Raw genomic sequence first — 22,260 nt, 5'->3', positions numbered from 1 at the left:
TCAGCTTTCCCAAGGGAACCCTATCCTACATTTGTTTTCTCAAAAACCAGAAGTGCCAGTGAGGATCAGCAAATTCCAACAAGACATCACAGATGAAAAGATACAGTGCCTGAGAAGGAACTTGAACCATGTGCAAGAAATACTGAGGGGAAATTTGCCAGTTTAAGCCTTGATGGGTAGAGCAATGTACAGTAAAGTCCAGTAATATATGCCTGTGACACAACAGAAAATGGGGTTGCATATCTTTCAGAAACAATAGCTACATCGGGAAATGCCCACACAACAGAATATTTAAAAGAAGTGGCAGTGAAAGCTGTAATAAACTGTGAACAAAAATTCAACTGTCACGTGCAGTTTTGTCAGACAATGCTGCAAACGTGGCAAAGATGAGAAAATACTTAGAAGAAGAAACAGAAGGATGCTCCTTAATAACAGATGGCTGCAGTGCCCATTTAATGCATCTTTTAGCCAAAGACTTAAGTACCTCTTCTCCAAGAATAAAAGAAAATGTTCAAGTCGCAAAATACTTCCGTAACAACCATATTTCTTCAGCTTCACTGAAGAGAGCAGGAGGATCCAAACTAATTCTCCCTCAAGATGTTCGATGGAATAATACATTCTTTTAACATTTGGTATATTTCTTTTAGTAAATTAACTAGGATTAACTTTATTCCCAAACAGCCTTTTCTATAGAGCAGTAAGTAAACCACTACTGGCAAACACTGAGCTATACACTGGACAATGAATGCCTGCTCACTCAGCAAACAGGCCATTTGATTTTCAGTAGCACTTAGTCAACTTCCAGGCTCATTAGAACTACCTGCAGGCCTGTTACATGATGGGGCAAAAAAAAAAAAAAAACCACACCCAATAAATCCTGTGTCAATCCTGATTATTCTGCATAGCAAATCATATTTCTAAGTTTCAATGTCCAGATTTAATATTTTGGCCCATTTTTGCATAGTATCACTCCACCTCCTGATCACTGATTTAACGGTCGTCTGCCTCAACTTGTAATAAGTTGCAAGAAACACAAACAGTTTCTGCCAAAAAAAGAAAATGAAGTGAGAATGTACACGCGTGCACATATACTGTATGAAATGCAAGTGTAATTGAATGTATCCACACAGAAGCATTAGTCAAATCACATTTAGTAGCAAAAGAATCAACTCTCTAACTCAAAGAGGTGCAGGAATCACAGTAACTGTCTGGTTCCCATACAAGAGGAAAGTTATTGGGAGGGGGATAGCATTAATTAAAATTCTTGCTGGCTGATTCCTATCCAACATGATACAAAGGACATAAATTTAGTGCCAAATCCCAAATCAATTTTAAAATATTACACAGTCATAAATACCTCAGCATCTAGTGAATGAGCTGGTAGAAGAGTGATTTGATTGACTGCCACACAGGTGATATGCAGAAGATTTCAGCGTGATCTTGTTTATTTATTTTTTTTTTAAACTTGGGTATTTGTTTTAGTTTTATTACACTATATTCCCCTTTACTTAAGAACCCTTTACAACATTTTCTAATCTGACATTTTTCAGAGAGTTTATAAATCCCTGGCACAAAAGGAAAATTAGCTCTAAAATGTTACAATATAACAAATCTATGCCCAGCTTTTTCATAATCATTTCACTAATTTAGTAATTATTTCATTTGTGGTAGCACCCAATGATTTTAATCAAGGATTAAGGCTCCGTACTGTATCGGATACTTACAAATAAGTCCCTGCTCCAGAGACCTCACAGTTTATGTTTTTGACAAAAAAGCAACAGATGAACAAATAGATAAATGGCTTCTGGGGAGTAAACATAAGTTAGTAGTCTCAGATTGCTGCCAGCCTATGCTTTCTATAAAAGTTTAATAGATTCAAACTCTTACTGTTTAAGATTTGTAATTTGAGGCTGATATCCATAAACGCAGCAGCTCCAGATTCAGCTGAACGTGTTTTAGGCCTCCAATCGATTTTTTAAAAATGATAGGCTACTCAAAGTTTTTTGTTTGGAGTGTTTTGTTTTGAAGACAGTTTTCTATAGTTGGCTACAGGAGAATATTCAGAAAACTTGGAGAATTTAGTTACCTTCAGCATCTGACTGATCGAGGATTTACAATATTCAGGAAATAGTAATATCTAGCTTTGAGACTTTGATTCCCATGTATTTATCTTTTGCTATTTTTTATTTTAGATGGTTCCCAAAAATGATTTAATAAGCAAAACTTCTAACATAGCAGGGTTTTTTTAATACAAGTCTGAGCTATTCTAACTTGGCTTTTTAATTTTTAAAGATCTTTGGATCATAGAAATAATGCACCTTCTTAGTAAGTTTCTCTTAAAAAAATCAAATGAACATAACCCAATGACAAAATTGACTTAGTCACTAATTAACCAGAGATGTTTCAATTTGGTAATTTGTGCTCAGTGATGCTACTCCAAAACTCATAATGAATTTAAGACTTCCTGTGGCCCAGAACTCGGTTTTTGTTCAAAATACATTTCTTAGGTAAACCGTATCTGCTTATAATGCTAAATACTTTTATTATTTCTACTGGGACTGTTCAACTATCAGAAAAATTGAATCCCACTTTGACTAATCACTAGTAGCAGTTTACTTGGCATCATTTGGTCCGGCTTTTAGTTTCTACTTCTCTCAATGGAATTTGTGGGTATTATTGCCTGTCATCTTCAGGGATCCAATCTGGATCTTATCTGTAGAGTGCTATAAATTTGGGGACCTTATTTTATGGTTCTCCATGCCGTCTTCATTGACAGCGGCAAATTCGCCACCCCCAGATCGATCTATCTGAATCGATTGAGCCGTCAGTGAAGATGCGCTCCATCAATGCGGAAGTCGGCGCACTAAAACCATCCGCTCAAGTGGGACAGCGCGGTGAAGTCGCCGCATAGAAATGGATTTAGGAAGTCAAAGGGAGTTACGCAAGCTACTTTGCATAGCTTGCGTAACTCCCATCAACTGCTGCCAAATTTGAAAGGTAAGTGTAGACCAGCCCTGGGAAGAACTTTTTTCTGCTTCCAGAAATTCAGCAGCTCTCGATGTTGCATGATTCCATCTTTGATATTGACCTTTTGAATGTCAACCAGGTTTTTTTTCCTTTTAATCTGACAAAAGTTAACTGTCACTCACTAGATTTCAGCATTTAACTCTTTTGCCTCTTTCTTTTAATAGCCATAATGGCCCTTCTATTTCTACTATTCATAACTTTAGGGTTATCTGAAGCTCAGCTTTTTAGTTCGTTTACAAAATGAAAATACAAAGGAAGGTCTATGGACCCATGTACAATGCTTCAGTACTACACAGGAAAAATCAGCTCCCCACCCCACCTCCTTAGGCAAAAGCCTAACAGCAGGTCTTGCTTCCATCCCAGCAGGGAAACACACCCCAGACTTAAAGGCATTCCCCAAAGAACATCCTGTCCTTGACCCTAAGACATGCAAATCCAAGGACAAGGAGCTCAGGTACCTCAGCAGACTTGAGCTGTCACAGCAATGAAGAGAGATGAGCTGTTTCAAGCAGCCAAGAACCAAGCTACTAAGCATGTACAATTATGGCCTAAATGACATGGGACTTTCCAGTTTGAGAAATCACATCTCTCCTTCCATCATATTACCAAAAGCCAGGTCAGCAGAGGTGCACAAGCTGATGTTCCCTCAATTTAAAAGAGAAGAAGTTGTTAGCAGGGTGTTATCTGTAAGCAGCCCTGAACTTTAGAGTTCACTTCTCTCCCTTCAACTTATCCAAAATAGCCCACATATGTCCACCTGCAGGACACACGGCAAACCTCATTTACTTTCAGAGGCTTTGGGAGAGGCGGCGATGGAGTCTGTGCACTGAAGATTGAGATCTATGGCTAAGGTGGCTCCTCCACCTCCTTTTCTTGGCTTCAAGGAAGGAGTCTGCTGAATTTATTTTTGTGTAGTAATTGGCTTGTGTTTTTATATGGAGCAAAAGCAGCTAAAGATCTCAAAAGATTTTGTTTTAGTTAAACACAAAAAATTAATTCAGTTAGCCAAATGGGACTAGAGATTTACCCTCTACATGGGAAAGCAATTAGTCTACACTTGTCTACACTTAAAAGGCTAGAATGGCACTAGGGATGTAAAATACTAAACGTTTAAACAATTAACTGATAAGCATTAGTCTTAACAGTAAGATGTTTATCTGTTAACGGCAGCAGCATTGGCTCAACCAGCAGCACGGGCTCTCTGTCTCCATCATGATGGCCTCGGGCCAGGACTGTGCCAGCTGCGCTGTTGCCCAAGGAGGCTGAGGCCCTGGTGCAGGTGCCGCGGAGCGCCCCACTGCAGAACACCAGGGACCATCCGCTGGGGGTGCTAACCAGGGTCTGACAGGAGGGGGACATAAAATTATATTGATTAAATAGTTATCCAATAATTTTAATAGTTTAAATGGTTACCTTTTGTAACTGATATTTATATCCCTAAGTGGCACAGCTGCACCACTGTAGACACTACTTACGCCGATGGGAAGGGACGGTGGGTAGGTGAAGCACCTCCCCAAGAGGCATTACCGAGGTCATCGAAAGGGTTCTTACATCAGCCTAGCACTGTCTCTGGGGACTTATGTTGGCTTAGGAACAATGCTGAGGGATATGGATTTTTCACACTCCTGACCAATGTAGTTAAACTGAGCTAATTTTCTAGTGCAGACCAAGCCACAGAAAGCAAAAAACAATCACAAATCTAACTTCTGCATCTTCATAGCCACTGATCCCTCAAACAGTCTTCATTCAGCATTCAACCTGCTGACAGCTTATCCCATTATACTTCCATAAATTCAGAAAATTGGACCGATTTCTGTCTAAGTTGCAACCTACATGAGTTTGCATTTTCTTGAGCATCCCTTTGGGTATGCTGCATGACTTGCAAATTTCTTAACTGCAAGAACTGGAATGGGCAAAGCAGATCAAAGATTTGTCATAGCAGCAGCAGCCTATATACTGCAGAATCCAGCTTTGTACTTACCCACAGTTGTTGCAGGTGAAAATGAATAAAGTGAACAGATTAAGGGTTTACTATATGACAGTCATACAAGATATGTTTTCACAAAAAAAAGGGAGCATTTTTACAACAGGATAGCTGATGCATGTTAACTATTCCACTACAAAATCGTAATGGAGACAAGGCACTGTAATTTTTACCATGTGGTAGCTAAGTGAACCCCCACCCATGGTTGCCTATGAAGTAAAAATGACAGTGCCTTGACTACCAGGCTAGTTAATGTGAGTTCCCCCCTCCTCTTAAGCTAACTAACTTTTCTGCAGCAAATACATAGCCACAGACTACTCACCATCAAAAATAGGCTGTATTTGGCTTGCAGAGGGATCATTAATTCTATCTTTAAGAAGAATGTTGATAATTGGAGAGGATTCAGAGAAGAGTCATAAGAACGATTAAAGGATTAGAAAACATGCCTTATAGATAGTGAAACTCAAAGAGCTCAATCTAGCTCATTGAAGAGATAATGGGTGACTTCATCACAACCTAAATATCTACACAGGGAACAGAAATTTGGTAACAGAGCTCTTCAACTTAGCAGATGAAGGGTATGGCAATATTCAATGACGACGCCAGATAAAAGTTTGGGCCGTATTTCTAATCTGAATTTAACAGTGAAGGAAATTAACTATTAGAACAACTTACCAAGGGTTGTGGTAGATTCTCCATCACTGGGGCAATTTTTAAAATCATGTTTGGATGTTTTTACAAAAATATATGCTTTAGTTCAAGCACAACTATTGGACTTGAAGCAGGAATTAATACAAGAAAATCCCATTGCATGTATTATGCAAGAAGTCAGACTAGTCTTTCACAATAGTTCCTTTTGGCCTTAAAAATCCATTCATCTATGAAAAATATCTTTCCCCACTCACCAAAATAAGAAAAATCTACATCAGAAAATCCACTAGAGGAGCAAAGAATTAGTTAATGCCCCCAAAATGTTGACACAAAGGGTCTATCAGACACTCCTTCAGTAATCCACTGTTCCTATTTCTCATCTCCACCAACCCAAAATCCAGTTGGGAAGCACCATATAAATCTGCCCTACCATCCTCACCCCTCAATCATCTTGGACATATGATAACAGGCCTGTGATTTTGTTCATAAATGTTTGTAATACAATGAAAGCTTTAACCATTTCCTCAGCAACTAACTGATATAAAAAAGGAGAGTTAGATGAATTCCAGGATAAAACATCCATAATTTAATTAAAGGAAAATACAGGCAGAATAATTGCAGAATAAGAAATTTAGTTCAAATATATTTCCAAAGTTTTCCATGAAGCAGCAGCACTCACTGTAAGTTGCTAGTGACAACATTTAACAAAAACAAACCTAGCACAATATTTGTTGCTACAGCAACTTCAAGTCCGGAGCTCCCTACAGACTGCCTCTTATAAAACACAAGTACATACCATATGTTACTGTTCCCTTTTAAACTTGTGTTATGACCCAATTATATAGTTCTTTTTTAATTAACAAACCAAGTTTAGCTTTATAGGGAATTTTACAGACCCATTTCTAATTTCTTAAGGATATGAACCAAGACAAATAGGTGGCTTGTATTACTACAGTGTTTTTCGTAAACAAACTCGCTCCTCAGAACAGCAGAGCTTGTGCTCACATTTTGCATTACTGTTAAGAGGTTTCCCAAGATCACCTTCAAAGTAAATTCCTCACTAGTTTTCTTTTCATGGATGCAAATAAATGTAATGCAAGTTATGTAGCTTCAAAGCTGTGATGCACTATTAACCCCATTTACAAAGCTTGTGTTTTATTTTTAAAGAATTAATCAGATTAATGAAGTTTTACATTTTTGTGTCAAGCTCTGAATAAAGATGAACACAGTATAGAAGTTAGACAAAGGAATAACTAGTGTAACTCCAGTTGGTAAAAGTCAGGAATAACACCAGCAAGAGAGGAGAATTCAGCCCCTAGAGTCTTTTTTGACCTAAGCTCTATCTGTTTACATTCTCTTAATAGTTCTCTTACATTCTCTACTAATAGTTAGGGTCAATACAGAGGCATATGCCATATTTAAAATACAACAAGACTGTCCAAGTTATGCATTTCCATTCTTGTATTTCATCTATGAGGAAATGATCTCTTGGTGCTGCCAGAAAATCTGAGCAAAGCAATAGATAGCATATGTCTGTGTGACTCTCCAGTTATTCTTTGTAGAATTTTGGAAAATCTCCAAAGTAGTTGGTCAACTGTCAAACAAAAATATCCATAACGTATGTTTTTAATGAAAGTTAAGAATTTTAAGACATTCAGCAGTGATTCTGCAATATTGTAGCATCATTCTTACATAAGCATCACAATACTATTAACATTTCACTACAGAGGAAGTTGTGAATTCCTGCTTTCATAAATTTGATTTAAGAGCTGTTCATTTGTATACAATCTCTGTGCCATAACCACACCTGTTAACATGTACCATCCTTATAACTTCACAACGTTATTCCTCCCCATGTTGACCTGGCATTTATCAACAATGGATTTTCATTTGCCATAATGTTGTCATTCAGCTAGCTTTACTCGATACTCTGAGGTTCCTCACACATTTCTAATCTTGAATATCCTAAGGAATATTATTTTACAACAGCATACAAAAGCCCTAATAGGGATCGCAGTCCCACTGCACAAGGCGATATACAGAGCTACGAGTCCCTGCCTCGATGAGTCTCAATCTAGAACTCAACCTGTGAGCACTGATGGTCTCAACTTGGACAGAATTGATAAAGGAATTTAACAGCTGGACTATAGTATAACTGTTAGTCTTTAAGTATCAGTAACTATTTCCTTTTGTAGAAACATGCTTCATTAATATTACATCAACTGGAAAGATCGAGAACATTTAAGTAGGAATATAGTTAACTTTTTACATAATTTTTGCAGAAAAGACTAGTTTGAACAGTATTATATCAATAATTAATGGATTTGTAACACCAGAAGGGACCCACGTATTCTGGCCTCCTGTACGACAGAGGTCACAGAATATCCCCACTGTAATTCCTGCATCAAGATCAATAAATTGTGATTAAACTAGAGCATACATTCTAGTTTCACTGATGAAGTCCAACACCAGGTTAACTGTGTCAGTGCCACCTTCTTCAAGCTGCAACAATGTGTCTGAAAACCAGAGACCTTCAAAAGTCAATGAAGGTCCTGGTTTATAAGGCTGTCGTGTTGACTATCCTCTACTGCAGCGAAACCTGGACCGTCTCCCGATGCCACATTAAGACCCTTGAGAGCACCCACCAGCGGTGCTTGCATCAAATTCTGGGGATTAAATAGGAGGACCACCAGACCAGCATGAGCATCCTCCACGAAACTGTGTCCACCAGCATCGAAGCCTTGCTTCCGAGAAATCAAGTCTGATGGACCGGCCACTACATACGGATGCCTGAGAACCGCCTCCCTCGCCAGGTTCTCTTCTCCCAGCTCTCCACTGGCCAATGCTCAAAGGCCAGCCAAAGGAAGCAGTACAAGGACATGTTCAAGGTCACCCGTAAGCATAGAGGCATTGACACCAACAACTGGGAGGAGCAAGTTGCTGACTGCTCAGCGTGGCACCACCTGGTCCATCAAGATGTGCGCCACTTCACAGCCAATGACAACACTGAGGCGGAAGAAGGAGAAGGACACTAACCCAGGGCTGCTAATCCTACTCCCCCGCGGAACAACATGCCCCCACTGCCAAAGATTGTATGCATCAAGAATCGGGCTCCTGAGTCATCCGAAGATGCATCACCAAGCCTAACGGACATCATCCTTGACTCTGAAGTACTGATGACGACACTGTTAAGTACCCATCACGCGGGGGGGAGGGAAGGGGGGGGAGGAAGGGGAGGGGCGGAGAGAGAAGAAGAGCTACCATTTCTCCAGGTTTAAAACAATCTTATCTGGGGATATTTTTAAGAGCTTCCTGTATCATTTACCAGTGTTCAGAGAGGATCACATGCATGTAAAAAGACCAAAAATATATGGTTTAGTAGCAATAATGAAATAGCATTCTGAGAGTGGGTTGCTGATAGGAAGGATGACCATGAAGGTAGTGTCAATCAGCTATTGACTATCCTAAAAGGTAGAAATCATTGGCCAGCCACACTGGTCATGAGTTCACAGAAGTGACAAACCTGCTTATTTTCCAGGAGGAGTCTATTCTAATGGTGTAGAAATTTCTTTCTACATTTGGATTACTTCATCCTAATCTGAGAAACCAAATCGATATAGACAAAGCAGAAGAAAAAACAGTCTTCCTTTGCTAAAACAATGAACAAAAACAAGGTGGAAGTTTAAAGATAAATAAAGGTCTAATAAATCAGAATTATAACACTTGCTAATTTGTATTACTTAACAAAAGTCTCTGAAGAAGTGTAATTTAGTAAAAAATTACTGATTAAACAAGGGAAGTACGTTACCACACAGTATCATAACCTTTTAAGCAGTTAGTTTACACTTTTAATATATCAAATAGATAAAGACTGTTAGATAGGAGTTAAAATTTTGTTTCTAAAGCATATATATTGATTTGACTTGAAGTCAGTACACCCCAAGTACGAAGCTAACAGTGTTATAGCCACACAGTTAAGCGGAACACCAAACTGCATTAGCTAGGCTGATTCAATTAAGAGTATTTGAGGGGTATATTTTCCTAAAACCCTTCCCTATTTCCAGTTTCTTTTTAACTTCAGCTTTCGCCTCTGTTAATACTATGTAAATATGTACATTTGCATCAACACATCTAATTTCCAAGGTTTCATTACTTTTTAAAATTTATGCAAAAATACAGTTCCTCTGGTGACCCCCTTTTTCTCCAGGCCATTCACTTCTCAAGGTGCACCCCACTACCATCTGCCTTCAGATGTTCACATCTGTTAAAGCAAAGTAAGATGTCCATAGTAGGGTTCCTGAGATATTGCTTTTGCTGCTGTTTTCTTACTTGCAGAGAGAACTTGCACTTTCCATAGGCCAATTCCCAAGGCGACTGGGACACATGCACCACTTGCTCAGAGGTAGGAGAGGCACTATGGTTCTGCACTCCTCAAAGTCCTTTTTCAGATAATTAATTAAAATAAACACCAGAACATCAAATTCTCTCAGGCCTCCTGCTTCCAATAGACAAATAGCAGAAGTTTTAACAATCAGGTCCGCCATATGTAATTGATCCCTTTTCCTTCTGGCTAATGAAAGATCTTCTGGGACCCCAGCAAACAGACTGCAAATACTTCCTTCAAAGAGAAAATGTCTCACACCCTTAAGCAACTCTAGTCCAACTAGTCAAAGAAATTAGTACTGTGCATAGGTGACCTTGACTAATTACCACCTTGTGTTAAGCCTCTCCTTGCTATGCTATTTTCTTGATTAGCTTGCTTAGTCCCAGCTCCACTTAGCATCTGCCATGGTCTTGAATCCATCTCAGTCGGGATTCAGGCCAAGGAAATTGTTGCCCTTGTAGAGGACATCCTCCTGTCCACAGAAATACATACTTAGACCTATATATGGCGTTCAACTCATCTGATGACCATCACCATTCTCCTATCTCCCTTCAAGAAACTACAAGCATACATCCTAAAATTGTCTGAATCTTCTCTTAGACCACCCCAGAGAGATGTGATGGGGAACTGTTCCTACACTCCCACAGCATTCATCTACCAAGTCCTGCAAAGTTCTACCCTGTCCCCCATCTTATTCCAGAAACTGTAATACTTGGGAAACTGGCAATACACTACAGTCTAAAACGTCAGCAATATGAACACAATACGCAGCTCAACACTTCCTTCGAGTCAGATGTAAGCGGCACTATTTCCTAGACTTCCCAATGCCTTGAGAAGACCCACCACCTAGATTACCCAGGTAAGGCTGTTAGGTAAAGGGAAACACTTTGAAGAAAATGTTTACTCCATAACATCCCGTTCTATCAAAGGCATGGGCCCACTGAGAATGAAATGTTTGCAGCTTTTGTTTGCAAACTCTCCAGTGCTTTTATTTGGTTATTCCAAGGAGGGGAGAGGGCAAAGAGGTGCGAGCAGTGGGCAGGGGAGCAGAGCAGGAGGGGGCAGAGCAGAAGCGGGCAGGGCAGGCAGGCCCCTCCTACTGCTGCAGTCCCAATGGAAATCTGGTTTCACCTAATTAACAAGGAACTGGAACTACTTAAGGAAAGTCCAAAAACAAGCTTCAGGACCTTTTCATACTTAGTCATGGCTGATCAAAAAATCAATCATTGAGTCCAGAACAGGAAGAAAAAGCTGATTTGTGAGCAATGGAATGTAAGTGAGTTCCTCCTTTCACCTTCTACCATTTAAAATTAAGATACAAATTTCTACTCTAAATCTAAGAAGAAACTTGTCACATTAGTTGTTTAGAAAATTGTGGAAGTATAATCTGAGCAAACAGAACTGCAGAATTCAGAATGTTATCAGTTTTCAAAAAAGAAAATGGCATGCCAGTCCAGCCAGCTCAGAGTAAATCAAATATGTTCTTATCACTTTTACAAACATTTGATCAAAACAGTCAGTTTGGATTGTGAAGAAGCAAACATAAGGGTAAATATAAGAATGGTAGATACCAGTTTACTCAAGAGAATTCCACAACAAAAAATTTAAAATTCTGCATATTTTGTCAAAACAACAATGTAATCACACCAGTTTTAATTATTTTGGTAATTTATTTCAAAATACCCATCAGCAAGTATGTCTGTAACACCACAGACAACAAAAAAGATTGAGGAAATGTTCTTGACAATTAGATTCCTTACTAGGCATATTAATACAGAACTTTATAATAATTAATTTAAACAACAACACAAATGTATTTCCTGCACCCCTCAGAAGTGGTGGAAAGGCTCATGGGAGCTGAGGCCGAGAGAAGTAATTGCTGGGAAGGAGCCTTAGAGTGAACTTGGAGGATTGTTGGGTGTAGGTGAGAGAAGTATGAAACAGGTTGAGGGGAGGGGAACTGGTAGGGAGCTGGGAAGCCTTCCCCATGCAGACCCTGGCTGATCCCTAGTCTCTCCCATTTAGTCAGGCACATCTGCCCGTCCCCATGTGGCCCTACACCCCTACTCCCATTCAGCCCCTGTCCCAGTCTGTCCCCCCCACAGCCCTTCTGAACCACAGTCTGTGTGACCCCAGCAGCCCCATGTGCCCCAATCGGTCTGTCTCCCCCACCTACCATGCTGCCTCACCTGGCCAGGTGCTGTGAAGAACGCAGACACTGCCCCCTACCTATTCATGGCTGGCTGATATGGCTGGTAAGCCAGCTGCCCTCTGTTCTTGATCCACATCAGCCCCCGGTGCACGAAAGGTGTAACTGTAGTGCCTCTCCAGCAGAATGTATTTTCTGCGGAGAAAAAAAAAATCTGTGGGGGACATGAATTCTGCGCATGCACAGTGATGCAGTATTCCCCCAGGAGTAAAACAATTCTGGACAATGTGTCTTTTTCTGTCTGAGGAATATATATGCTTAAGGAGTGAAACATAGTACACCTTTTCTGTCTCACTTAATAAAATCTGAGGGGAATTTCCCAGTTTTATCATTTTACAGAAAAAATATGGAATTTTTATGTGAGGAAAAATGTCACAACAAACCTATCAGCAACATGAGACAGTCCTTTCTTCCCAGGGTCTGAGTCTGCCAACTCCTTGGCAATGTCAGTGACTCAGCGAGCAAGACATGGAAGTCGAGTTTTACTTTGTGTCTTGCAGGTATCAAGCTACTCCAGCACCATAAAATGACGACTAAACTAGATATTATTCTGAGGTTCAGGCTGCTATGTGCTAGAAAGACAGCCCCAGTGGAATGCCCTTATGGGGCATTAAAAGGTACCAGTGCCCATCCCCTTCTTTCCACCTACTGCATCTAATGCACACTAACGTGTACACACTTAAAAAGAATTTTCAACATATCCAGAACAGGTCAGTAGTGACCAAAGTAATTACAATCAGATGGTTGTTTCTGTGGTTTATGCAAAATGAGTTGGTAGTCCTCAATGCCATTTGCACCTTGCTGGTATTTTAGTCCACGCTGTTTCACACTCTCCCCTAGCAGTTCATATAGATGAACAATATGGAGAGGCAGGCGAGGGCTCTGAAAGTGAAGGATCAGGTACTCATCACAACTCTCCAGGAGCAGCCTCATTCAGTTGAGACAGCACTGAGATGATTTCAGTCTATCTTGCTAATCTCTGCCACATCTGACGCAGGGCAGCAGAATTCCATCATTGATCTTATCAAATCCTACGAAGTGGTCAAGCAATGACAATATGAATTTGTTCTAGAATCAATTTTCCTGGCAACAGCTCATAACTTTCCCACGAACCACCAATGTCAATGACATGATTTGGGGATTCTTGACACCCTCACTGTTGCTCAAGGAGTTCTGAATAGTAGCAGCAAAACTGCCTTGAACATCAACTTCATTTGAGTGCTTGGGAAACTCAGGAACAGCTTTAAAAGATGCTGGAGCTGTCCTGCAAATACAAGAAGGAAGTATTTCCTTGGGTGAAGGGGTCTCTACAAACACAGGAACTTTTTAAAACACTTTTTTTAAAAAGTCTAAATTCAGATTCCGCAATAACTAATAGATTAACAATCACCAACCTTCACAAAAAAAACAAAAAACTCTCCCCAGAGACATTGTCCCTTTTGTCACTGCCAGGCAGATGAGTGGACTGCCAAGTGCTGGCTGTACTTTCAGCCTTTTGGCCCCATCCCCATATTAACAGAATGCAACCAGAAAGTTATCTGAATGCTACCTGTAAGTATTTGGGTAATATTCTGGGAGAAAACTAGAATCCTGTTAACCGTTTAAAAAGTAAACTTCAGTTTCCAGCCTACATTTTATCTGCTTACCAGTTTAAGTCCAGATCCCCACCAGCATTTAAACAGCTGTTGCTTGCAGGGCTCTGGCTGGCCAGCAGGGACAAGGATTTTGCATTTCATAATTTTGTTTTACATTTAAAATCATGCTCTTGAGTACCCAAGGTGAGTGCCTAAATCATGTTTTTTCTTAGCAGAATCTATGAGAAATGGACAGAAGAAACCCTGTCTACACTAGTACTTTGCCACCACACCACAACTGTAGCAAAGCCTGGTTCTGCTCCCAGTAACAGGGCTAATATTCATTTTGGGGAAACCAGAAGCCTACATTAATTCTATCTATAACACAATAGTACCCACTCTTCAAGCATGCCCCATTATGGTTCAAATAATTCAGACTTACGGCGTAGGCGGGATTGAACCATGTTTTAACTGTGGGCCCCAGCAATATTTCTGGACCATGATTTGGTCTGGTCCTGTCTATTTTTAAAACAAGCCAAGTTTTAACTGTGTGATGGTATACATCTCATAACTGCATCATCTCCACTCCCAGAAGATTAATTCAAAATTTCAATCCTCTTTCCCATGGTGTTTGCACTTAACATTTCTCCATTTAAAGAGTGGCTGAATACACTAGCCTGCAATCAAGAGAAAGGACTGCCCCCCTTGCCTTTACATTTGGTATCATGTTTAAGCTAGGTCTCCAAACATAGCAGTTAGTGTAAAATCAAGTGAGGGTTTTTAGTGCATTTCCATTATGATCATTCTCAGCCCAACTATTCAATATTTATCAATGATCTAGAAGAAAATATGCAAATTTTAACAACAATGATTTTATACAACAAAAAATTACTAAGGTGGAGAATAACTGTGAGGACATGTCATCAATACAGATTCATCCAGATGGGCACACTGAAACATACATTTAAATACAGTTAAATGCAAGATCACGCATCCACAAACAAGTCATGTTTACAGGATGGGAGACTGTATCCTGAAGAGTAGGAACTTGGTAAAAGACTTAGTTAGATCAGCATTGTGGATAACCATCTAAACAAGAACACCTGATGAGATGCTGTGGCAAAGTGGGCTAACAGGATGCTCGACTGTATAAGCAGAATTATTGAGTATTTACCTTTGTAAATAGCACTGGTGAGACCAATACTGGAATACTATGTCCAGTTCTGGTACCAGCCCTGATGCTTCTCCAATTTTGAACATCTTTTTTTTAAAGCAAACAGCTGCAAGAACAATTTGAGGTCTGGAAAATAAGCCTTAGGAAGAGCTTAGTCTATGTAGCTTCTCAAAGGGAAAGCGAAGAGATGACTTGATGAGGGCCTAGGAGTATATACACAGGGACGATATCGGACACTAAAGGAATCCAAATGAGCAAAGGCATAACCAAAATCAATGGCTGGAAGTTTAAGTAAAAAAAAATTTAAACTGGAAGTAAAACACACTTTTTTTTTAAAAGCAGGAGTAAAGGTAATCAACCAATGGAATAGATGGAGAGGATGAAGCAGCTCCATCATTTGTAACTCAAGGCTGGATGTCAGCCTAGAAGATGCGCTCTGGTCCAACCAGAAGTTAATGGCCTGAGTCATGCCGGTGGCCAGCTGGCTTCCAGGTAAGTGCACTTTACAGCGAACCAGGACGGCCCCTCTGTCCTTCACAGCCATGAAAATCCAAAGCCAGACCGGTACAAGGAGCGCACCACTCGGAACAGACGCAGGCCGTGCTTTCGGGGTGTCCCTGACCAACTTTCTAAGCGTTACTATCAACAGCGATTGCGGACAACCCGGGGAGGGCTGCCGCACTTCACAGACCCACACATTGGATTTCGGCCGGCACACGCTGCAAGCCACGTCCTCAGCTGCCGGAACCGGGGTGCGGGGTGACCTGGATCCGCACCGACCGGTCTCCCCGCTCCCGGATCCTGCCGCTCGGTGACATCGGGGAAAGGCGACTTCGAGCTACTCCCCCCCCCCCCCCCCCCCGCCATCCAACCTTCCACTCCACCCACACCCCACACCCCACCACACCACACCACACCGCCCTCAGCCCGAGCGAGAGGAACCCGCCAGCTGCCCAGGGCCGAGCCTGGAGCCGCCAGACCGGGCAGGGCACGCCGGCAGCTCAGAGGGCCAAGGCGGCCGAGGCGGGAGCGGCGAGAGCCCAGCGCAGCGAGGCGGCAGCCCCGGGCTCGCCCCCGGCCGGGTCACTCGGGCGGGCCGAAAACAGGAGCCGGGCCCGCCCGCCCGTCAAAGCGCGTTTCCCCCAGGCCAGCGGCGGCAGCGCCCGCCCGCACCCACCCCGCTGCCCGGCCGCGCCAGCCCCGGCCCCGCCGCCGCCGCCCCCCGGCGGCCCCGCGCAGGCCCAGAGCCGCGAGCGCTGCAGCGGGGCGCGGACGCCGCGCTCGGCCCCGGCCCCGGGCCGGTCACTCACTCGGGCAGGTAGGTGGAGGAGAAGCTGCTCCAGCGGTGCAGGGTGTAGCCCAGCACCCGGCTCTCGGGCCCGGCCGGAGCCGCGGGCCCCGCCGCCGCCGCCGCCATCTTGTCAGCAGCAGCAGCAGCAGCAGAGGACGAGGGGGGGAGGGGGAGGCGGGGCAGCCGCTCTTAAAGGGGCCGCCGCCCTCCGGAGCCAGCGGGGAGCCGGCCCGGCTGAGGGGCGAAGGGAGATCCCTCGACTGGCCAGGCCGCCTGTCTGTCTGTCTGTCTGTCTGTCACTGCAGAGGGAGAGAGAGACAAGCGGACACCAACTGCAGAGTAGCAGACAGACACACACTGCGGACAGCTGACAGACAGACATGACAGACAGGCAGATACCGCAGACAGACATGACAGGCAGAGACTGCGGAAAGACGGTCAGACAGACAGACAGACTCTCATTGCAGACAGACAGGCAGACCCTGCGCTGCACCTTGCAGAGGGACAGACAGACCTGCACTGCAGACAATCAGACAGACATTGCAGACACACCGCAGACAGACAGGCAGACATTGCAGACAGACCTGCGCTGCAGACAGACAGACATTGCAGACACACCGCAGACAAACATTGCAGACACTGCAGCGAGACAGACATTGCAGACACACTGCAGACAGACAGGCAGACAATGCAAACAAGCAGACAGACATTACAGGCAAGCAGTTCAGGGAGTCCAGCCTCCCCTGTCTCTCCCTCTCTCTAGCTATTTATATTGTGCTCTGGCAGCTGAGCACCCGTAGTATGAGGACAGAATTGAACCCTTGTCCACCCGCACAGACAGACGGATAAGGGGGGCTCACAGACGTGCTGAGATCCAAGCCCAGTGGTTCCCCGGCTGGCCGAGCTGGGCTCCATCCCTGGGCTGCAGTGTGATGGCATGTCTGCCAGGAGCCCCGGCAATAGAGCGAGGACCTGCCTGGCACTGGACAGCAAAGAAGTGGATACAAAAAATAAACTACACAAACAGGGCTTTGTCCCTTACGATCATTTGTCATCACCCATTGCTGGTTCATGGCTACTTGTCATGCCATCTCATTTTTTTTCGCCTGTTATCACAGATGTGAGAGAAGGAAAGGCTTGTTGAACCATCAAGTCCATCTCCCCTTGGCCGCTGCAAGACTGCTCCCTACAATGCATTTGATAGTGTCTTGTCTAAGATCGCTAGGGCAGGGTCCTTCTTTTTGTTCAGTGTTTGTACAGTGCCTAGCACAATGGGGTTCTGGTCCATGACTGGGTCTCCTACATGCTACTGCAGTACCAATAAATAATCATTTTTAAAGTCCCATATGATGTGGTTTCTAGTAGACTATTCTACAGCCTAATGCACCTCAATGGCAGAGTGATATTCAGCCTAATTTTCATTTCTTAATTTCATCTGATTCCTCTATCCACTGGTACCAAACCAAATAATTCCTCTCCATCCCTAGTCATCACTTAGCCAAGTTAGACGTACTCAGTTCTTTTATTCTTTGCTGAGAAGTCAGTCCCTCCAGTGCCAAGATCGTTTTTTTATTCATCTTCCCTAAATTCCCTCCAGTTTTTCAATGTTATTAACAGTATTTATTATTTGTATTACCATAGTGCCTAGGACCCTAATCATGGACTAAGATCCCATTGTGCTAGGCACTGTACAAACAAAACAAAAAGGACATTCCCTACCCCAAGGAACTTACAATCTCTTTCTGGTAATGTGCTGCCTAGAAGTGAATAGATTGTTTTAGGTAGGGTCACTCCACGGCCCTTTAGGGAAGACCTTTTTACTTCTCTGCTCTTGACTGTCATCTTCTCATAAGGAGTCCACCTCAGCTTTGGCCTTTTTCTTGTGACCATATCACCACTGCAAATTCGTAGCTAACTTGCTACTCACCATTACCACTTTGCAGGTTTCCCCCTTCCATTAAATATCTGTATTTCAAATCCTCCTCCCCCCAGCAGTTGAAGCTAGACAAATTGAACCTGGAAATAAGGTGTACATTTTTAACGGTGGGAGTAATTAATCATTGGAACAATTTACCAAGGGTTGTTATGGTTTCTCCATCACTGACAATTTTTAAATCAAGATTGGGTGTTTCTCTAAAAGACCTGCTCTAAGAATTATTTTGAGGAAGTTCTATGGCCTGTGGTATTAGAAGGTCAAACTAGATGATCACAATGGTCCCTTCTGGCCTTGGAATCGATGAAAACAAATTATCTTGCATTTTTCCAAATTGAATTTAACTGCATTGTTCATTGAATTTCTGTCCATTTATCTAATTCACCTTTGTATAATTTCTGAGTGCTGTCCACACTTCCAGTTTAGAGTCTTCTGCAAATATCATACGTGTGCAGAGTTAGGACTGCAGGATGTTTTCTAGAGTTAGAAGGACATGGTGATACGATCTATCTAGTACTTATATGACCCATAGCCCTGTCTGAGTGTCTCACAATCATGACTGGATTTTATCCTCATAACATCCTGTGATAGGGTGCTGGGAGAAACCAGACTGATTCAGCCCCCTGCCCTGCAAGCCCCCCCTCACCCTCCCAGCAACCTCCTCCGCACACCCCAAACCACGCCACAGGCACATCTCCACAAGCTCGAGCTCCACACTCTCCATTTCCTCGCCCTCATGTCCCGTCCTGATACCAAGTGGCGGGACCTCTTACCACCTGTCGAGGGCGAGGAACCCTGGTGGACCAGTCTGTACTCCACCTTGGTTCCATGGCCTGCCAGAGATATTGGCAGGCGGCTCCTTCATGGAGCCGTGAGCACAGGCGTGTACCTGGTGCGGTTCACCCTCCATCCTGAAGCCTGTCCCTTTTGCAGTGCAAGGGGGACCCTGGCACATATCTATCTGGAGTGCACCAGGTTGCAGCCCCGGTTCTGGCTGCACCTCTCCCCACACCTTCTGATCTACGCACACCCCATCCATGGCTCCACAGAGTCACAGGACCTCCTCACCAACCTCCTCCTCACCTTGGCCAAGGTGGCCATCTACAATACCAGGGAAAAGAGGTTGGTTGAGGAGATGCTCTCCGACTGTGGGGCCTACTTCCATTCCTCTGTCTGATCACGTCTCCGAGCAGAGTTCCTCTGGGCCGCGTCCGCTGACTCCTTGGCTACTTTTGAGGAGCAGTGGGCGCTGTCCGGGATTCTCTACTCAGTGTCCCCTTCAGGTTCCCTCCGTTCAGCCCTTTGACCTCCCGCCCATCCCTGTTTTTCATATTTGTTGTCCCCTGTAATTAGTTGAGTTCCCAGGTTCAGTAGCTCCTCCCCTTAGACTGGGGAAGGGGCTTTGAGCTGTGTCCCGGTACCCAAATAGTACTGGAGCCCTGACTGAGGGGAATTGGAACAGGTTGAGGACGCCTGCACAGGGTGGAGTGATGAGGAGCAGCTGCCGGCTCATTAGCCAGGCACTAGAAAGACTCCCAGAAAGGCTTTGTAGAGGGGGGCAAAGGGCTAGAAAAGGAAGGAGCCGTAGGAGGAGGGTGAGCGTCCCTTGAACAGGGGGGCTGTTAGGCTGGACTGTGTCTGGAGCGACGGTGGTGGGTAACAAGATGTAAATAAAGAGCACTGGGGGGAACACAAAGCTGATGTCTGCAAGTGGTTTGTGGGCGCAGAGGACGTGAGCAGTGGGGGGGGGGGGCTGTGTGAACCCGTTACACATCCCCATTTTACCCAGGTTTCTTGAGTTCCACTTCAATACCTTATCCACTAGACCATCCTTCCTATGTTGACTCTTCTCGTCCATGTGCTGCAATATATTTCAAGTAGATACCACAGTGAGGAGTACATGGTGGGGGTGAATTCATTCTTGCTTTCTCTTCCGGCGGAGACGGCTGCAGCCTCAGATGAAGGAGTCTTTGTTCCTCGAGTAAGTTCTTTGGATGTGATGGTGGAGACAGATGCAGAAGTTACTGTGCACTGACTGGTGGATCCTGTGGCGCTATCAGCTGTTATGAGCCTTGTTTCTGTGTTGCTCCAGGGCTGTGACCCAGGCTGAAGGTACCTGTAGGGATGCTGACGTGGGAACTGCACTGGGGTGTGGGGAAGGATTTGGGGTGAAGAGACAGGCAATAGGAGAATGGGTTCAAAAGGAAAAAGAGTCTGTTGGGGCTGCTGCTGTTGGGGAGCAGCTGCCAGAGGGACCCCCTGGTAAGGAGGCAGTGGAACTAGGTCCCCTTACTCAGAGAAAGGATTTGCAGGGCGTGTCCTCCATTTCAGACTCTGCAGGTGGTCTCGGAGGGGCAGGAATCCAGTGGTGCTTTGCCACAGTTGAGCTGTATCAGTAATGCAGGGCTAAAGCACAGTTTAGCAGCCAAATCTGTGGCTCCCCCTTCCTCTGTAGGTGGACAGGGGATAGCAGTGGGATCTGCTCTGTTGCACTTTCAGGGACTCCACCCAGGCGATTTCTAGGGGTATGAGTCCACCGGAGGGAAAAGTGGCCCCTAGAGGCATTGTTTAGAATCTGAAATGGAGGCTTTTGTTTTTCTTAACCCTGAGGTTCTCAGCAACATTAAGGGAAGCCCCAGTGCTGATGGGGGATCACAAAGGCCTGTCATGAATAAGCAGCTGAGGAATACCAGGAGTCTGTTTCCAGCCCTTGCTCTCCTGATTGGTGGCCTACCACAAAATCTCATGTTTCAGTCACAGCTGGTCAGGATGGGGCTTCAGGGCAAGACACCTCACAATGGAAGCATTATCCTAGGATGATGACATAGGCAGAGATACGTGATTCAACTAAGCTACACAGGGGACATGGGCAAATGTCCCACCAGGGATTTTGTTGTTGGGACTCTTGTTAAAATCATTAGGATTCTCGCCTGCACAACTGAAAGCTGTGATTCACCTGCCAGGTGGCAGAGACTTCGACGACAAGCTTTTACTCTTTGTGGAATTTTGCTGGGACTGGGAGTGGTTTGGAATTAGGAAGGAGACTGGGGTTTGGGTTGATATAGTACCCAATTCTTTATCCAGCCTGCTGTTGAGGCTGTGACTGTTTTCTTCCGCAATGTAAACATACATGAAGTGGACCTTCTTCATTGGGTTTCATGTTATGCCAAAGTGTGCAGTCCCCAGTAAAAAAATTGTGATTGATTTTGGCTGTGGAACAGTGAATTTAAAGGCATCATTGAACTTCATAAATAATACTTTGTAAATAATACAATGCAACAGCTCCCCGATATATTTAATTTTGGTTCTGAACAAGGCTACTGTAGGTATCCCAGGCAGCCAAGCACATATTTTACAGGTGGCTCTACAGAACGTTTTAGTGGCTGTGGTGGGAAGAAAGTGTATGCACTGCTCTTCTAATGCTCCCAAGACTGAGGATTGTAGGGATTTCATTAGCTACACCACATATGGGAAAAGTGGACATGTTTATCGGCAGTGCCCAGAGGTATGGCACAATAGGGAAAAACATCATTGCTAGCCTCATAAAGACCCTTCCTTGCCAGGGGATCAGAAGATCCCAAACAGCCCTGCAAGGATTAGCGAAAGCCCCATTTTGAGTGGCAGGACCTCCCTACTCTTGGAGGAAGGACTGAACTTCTACTTTACGGATACAGGATTGGGAAGGGGTCAGGGTGAGGGAGTGGGAACCACTGAGAGCCAAGGCAATAGAGATGGGACATGAGCACTGGTAAAGTGCGGGACACTATCGGAGATGAAGGGGGAGAGGGAAGAGAAACTGGGGAAGGAACACCTGCAGGCGCAATTTGTTATGCAGGAATCCCAGCCACCAGGAAGGGATTGGCACGCCATGGATGTGGCAGATCCCATAGTTGGGGAGCATGATTTGAAGTGCTTAACTTCAGGAATGGAAGAGTTTCTTGAAATCACACACTGAAAGAGAGGATCCCAGGAGACAGCTGGGGTTATAGTGACTGACAGCAGCCTGCACCTTCCAAACCACATAGCATTTTCG

At 43.9% G+C, this 22,260-nt stretch overlaps 1 protein-coding gene across 1 annotated transcript in view; it reads right to left on the bottom strand.

Moving 5' to 3' along the window:
* MKLN1 (muskelin 1) overlaps positions 1-16,431 on the bottom strand; it is a 158,847-nt gene extending 142,416 nt beyond the window's left edge. The window contains exon 1 of the mRNA XM_067534992.1: positions 16,314-16,431. Coding sequence (XP_067391093.1) covers positions 16,314-16,420 — 107 coding nt within the window. The 5' untranslated portion in view covers positions 16,421-16,431. The remainder of the gene's footprint in view (positions 1-16,313) is intronic.
* Between the last annotated feature and the right edge of the window lie 5,829 nt (positions 16,432-22,260).

This window comes from Emydura macquarii, unplaced genomic scaffold (genome assembly GCF_026122565.2).
Source record: "Emydura macquarii macquarii isolate MOO-44397 ecotype Brisbane River unplaced genomic scaffold, CSIRO-AGI_Emac_v2 contig_3470, whole genome shotgun sequence".
NCBI lineage: Eukaryota > Metazoa > Chordata > Testudines > Chelidae > Emydura > Emydura macquarii.
This window is presented reverse-complemented; position numbering and strand designations above follow the sequence as displayed.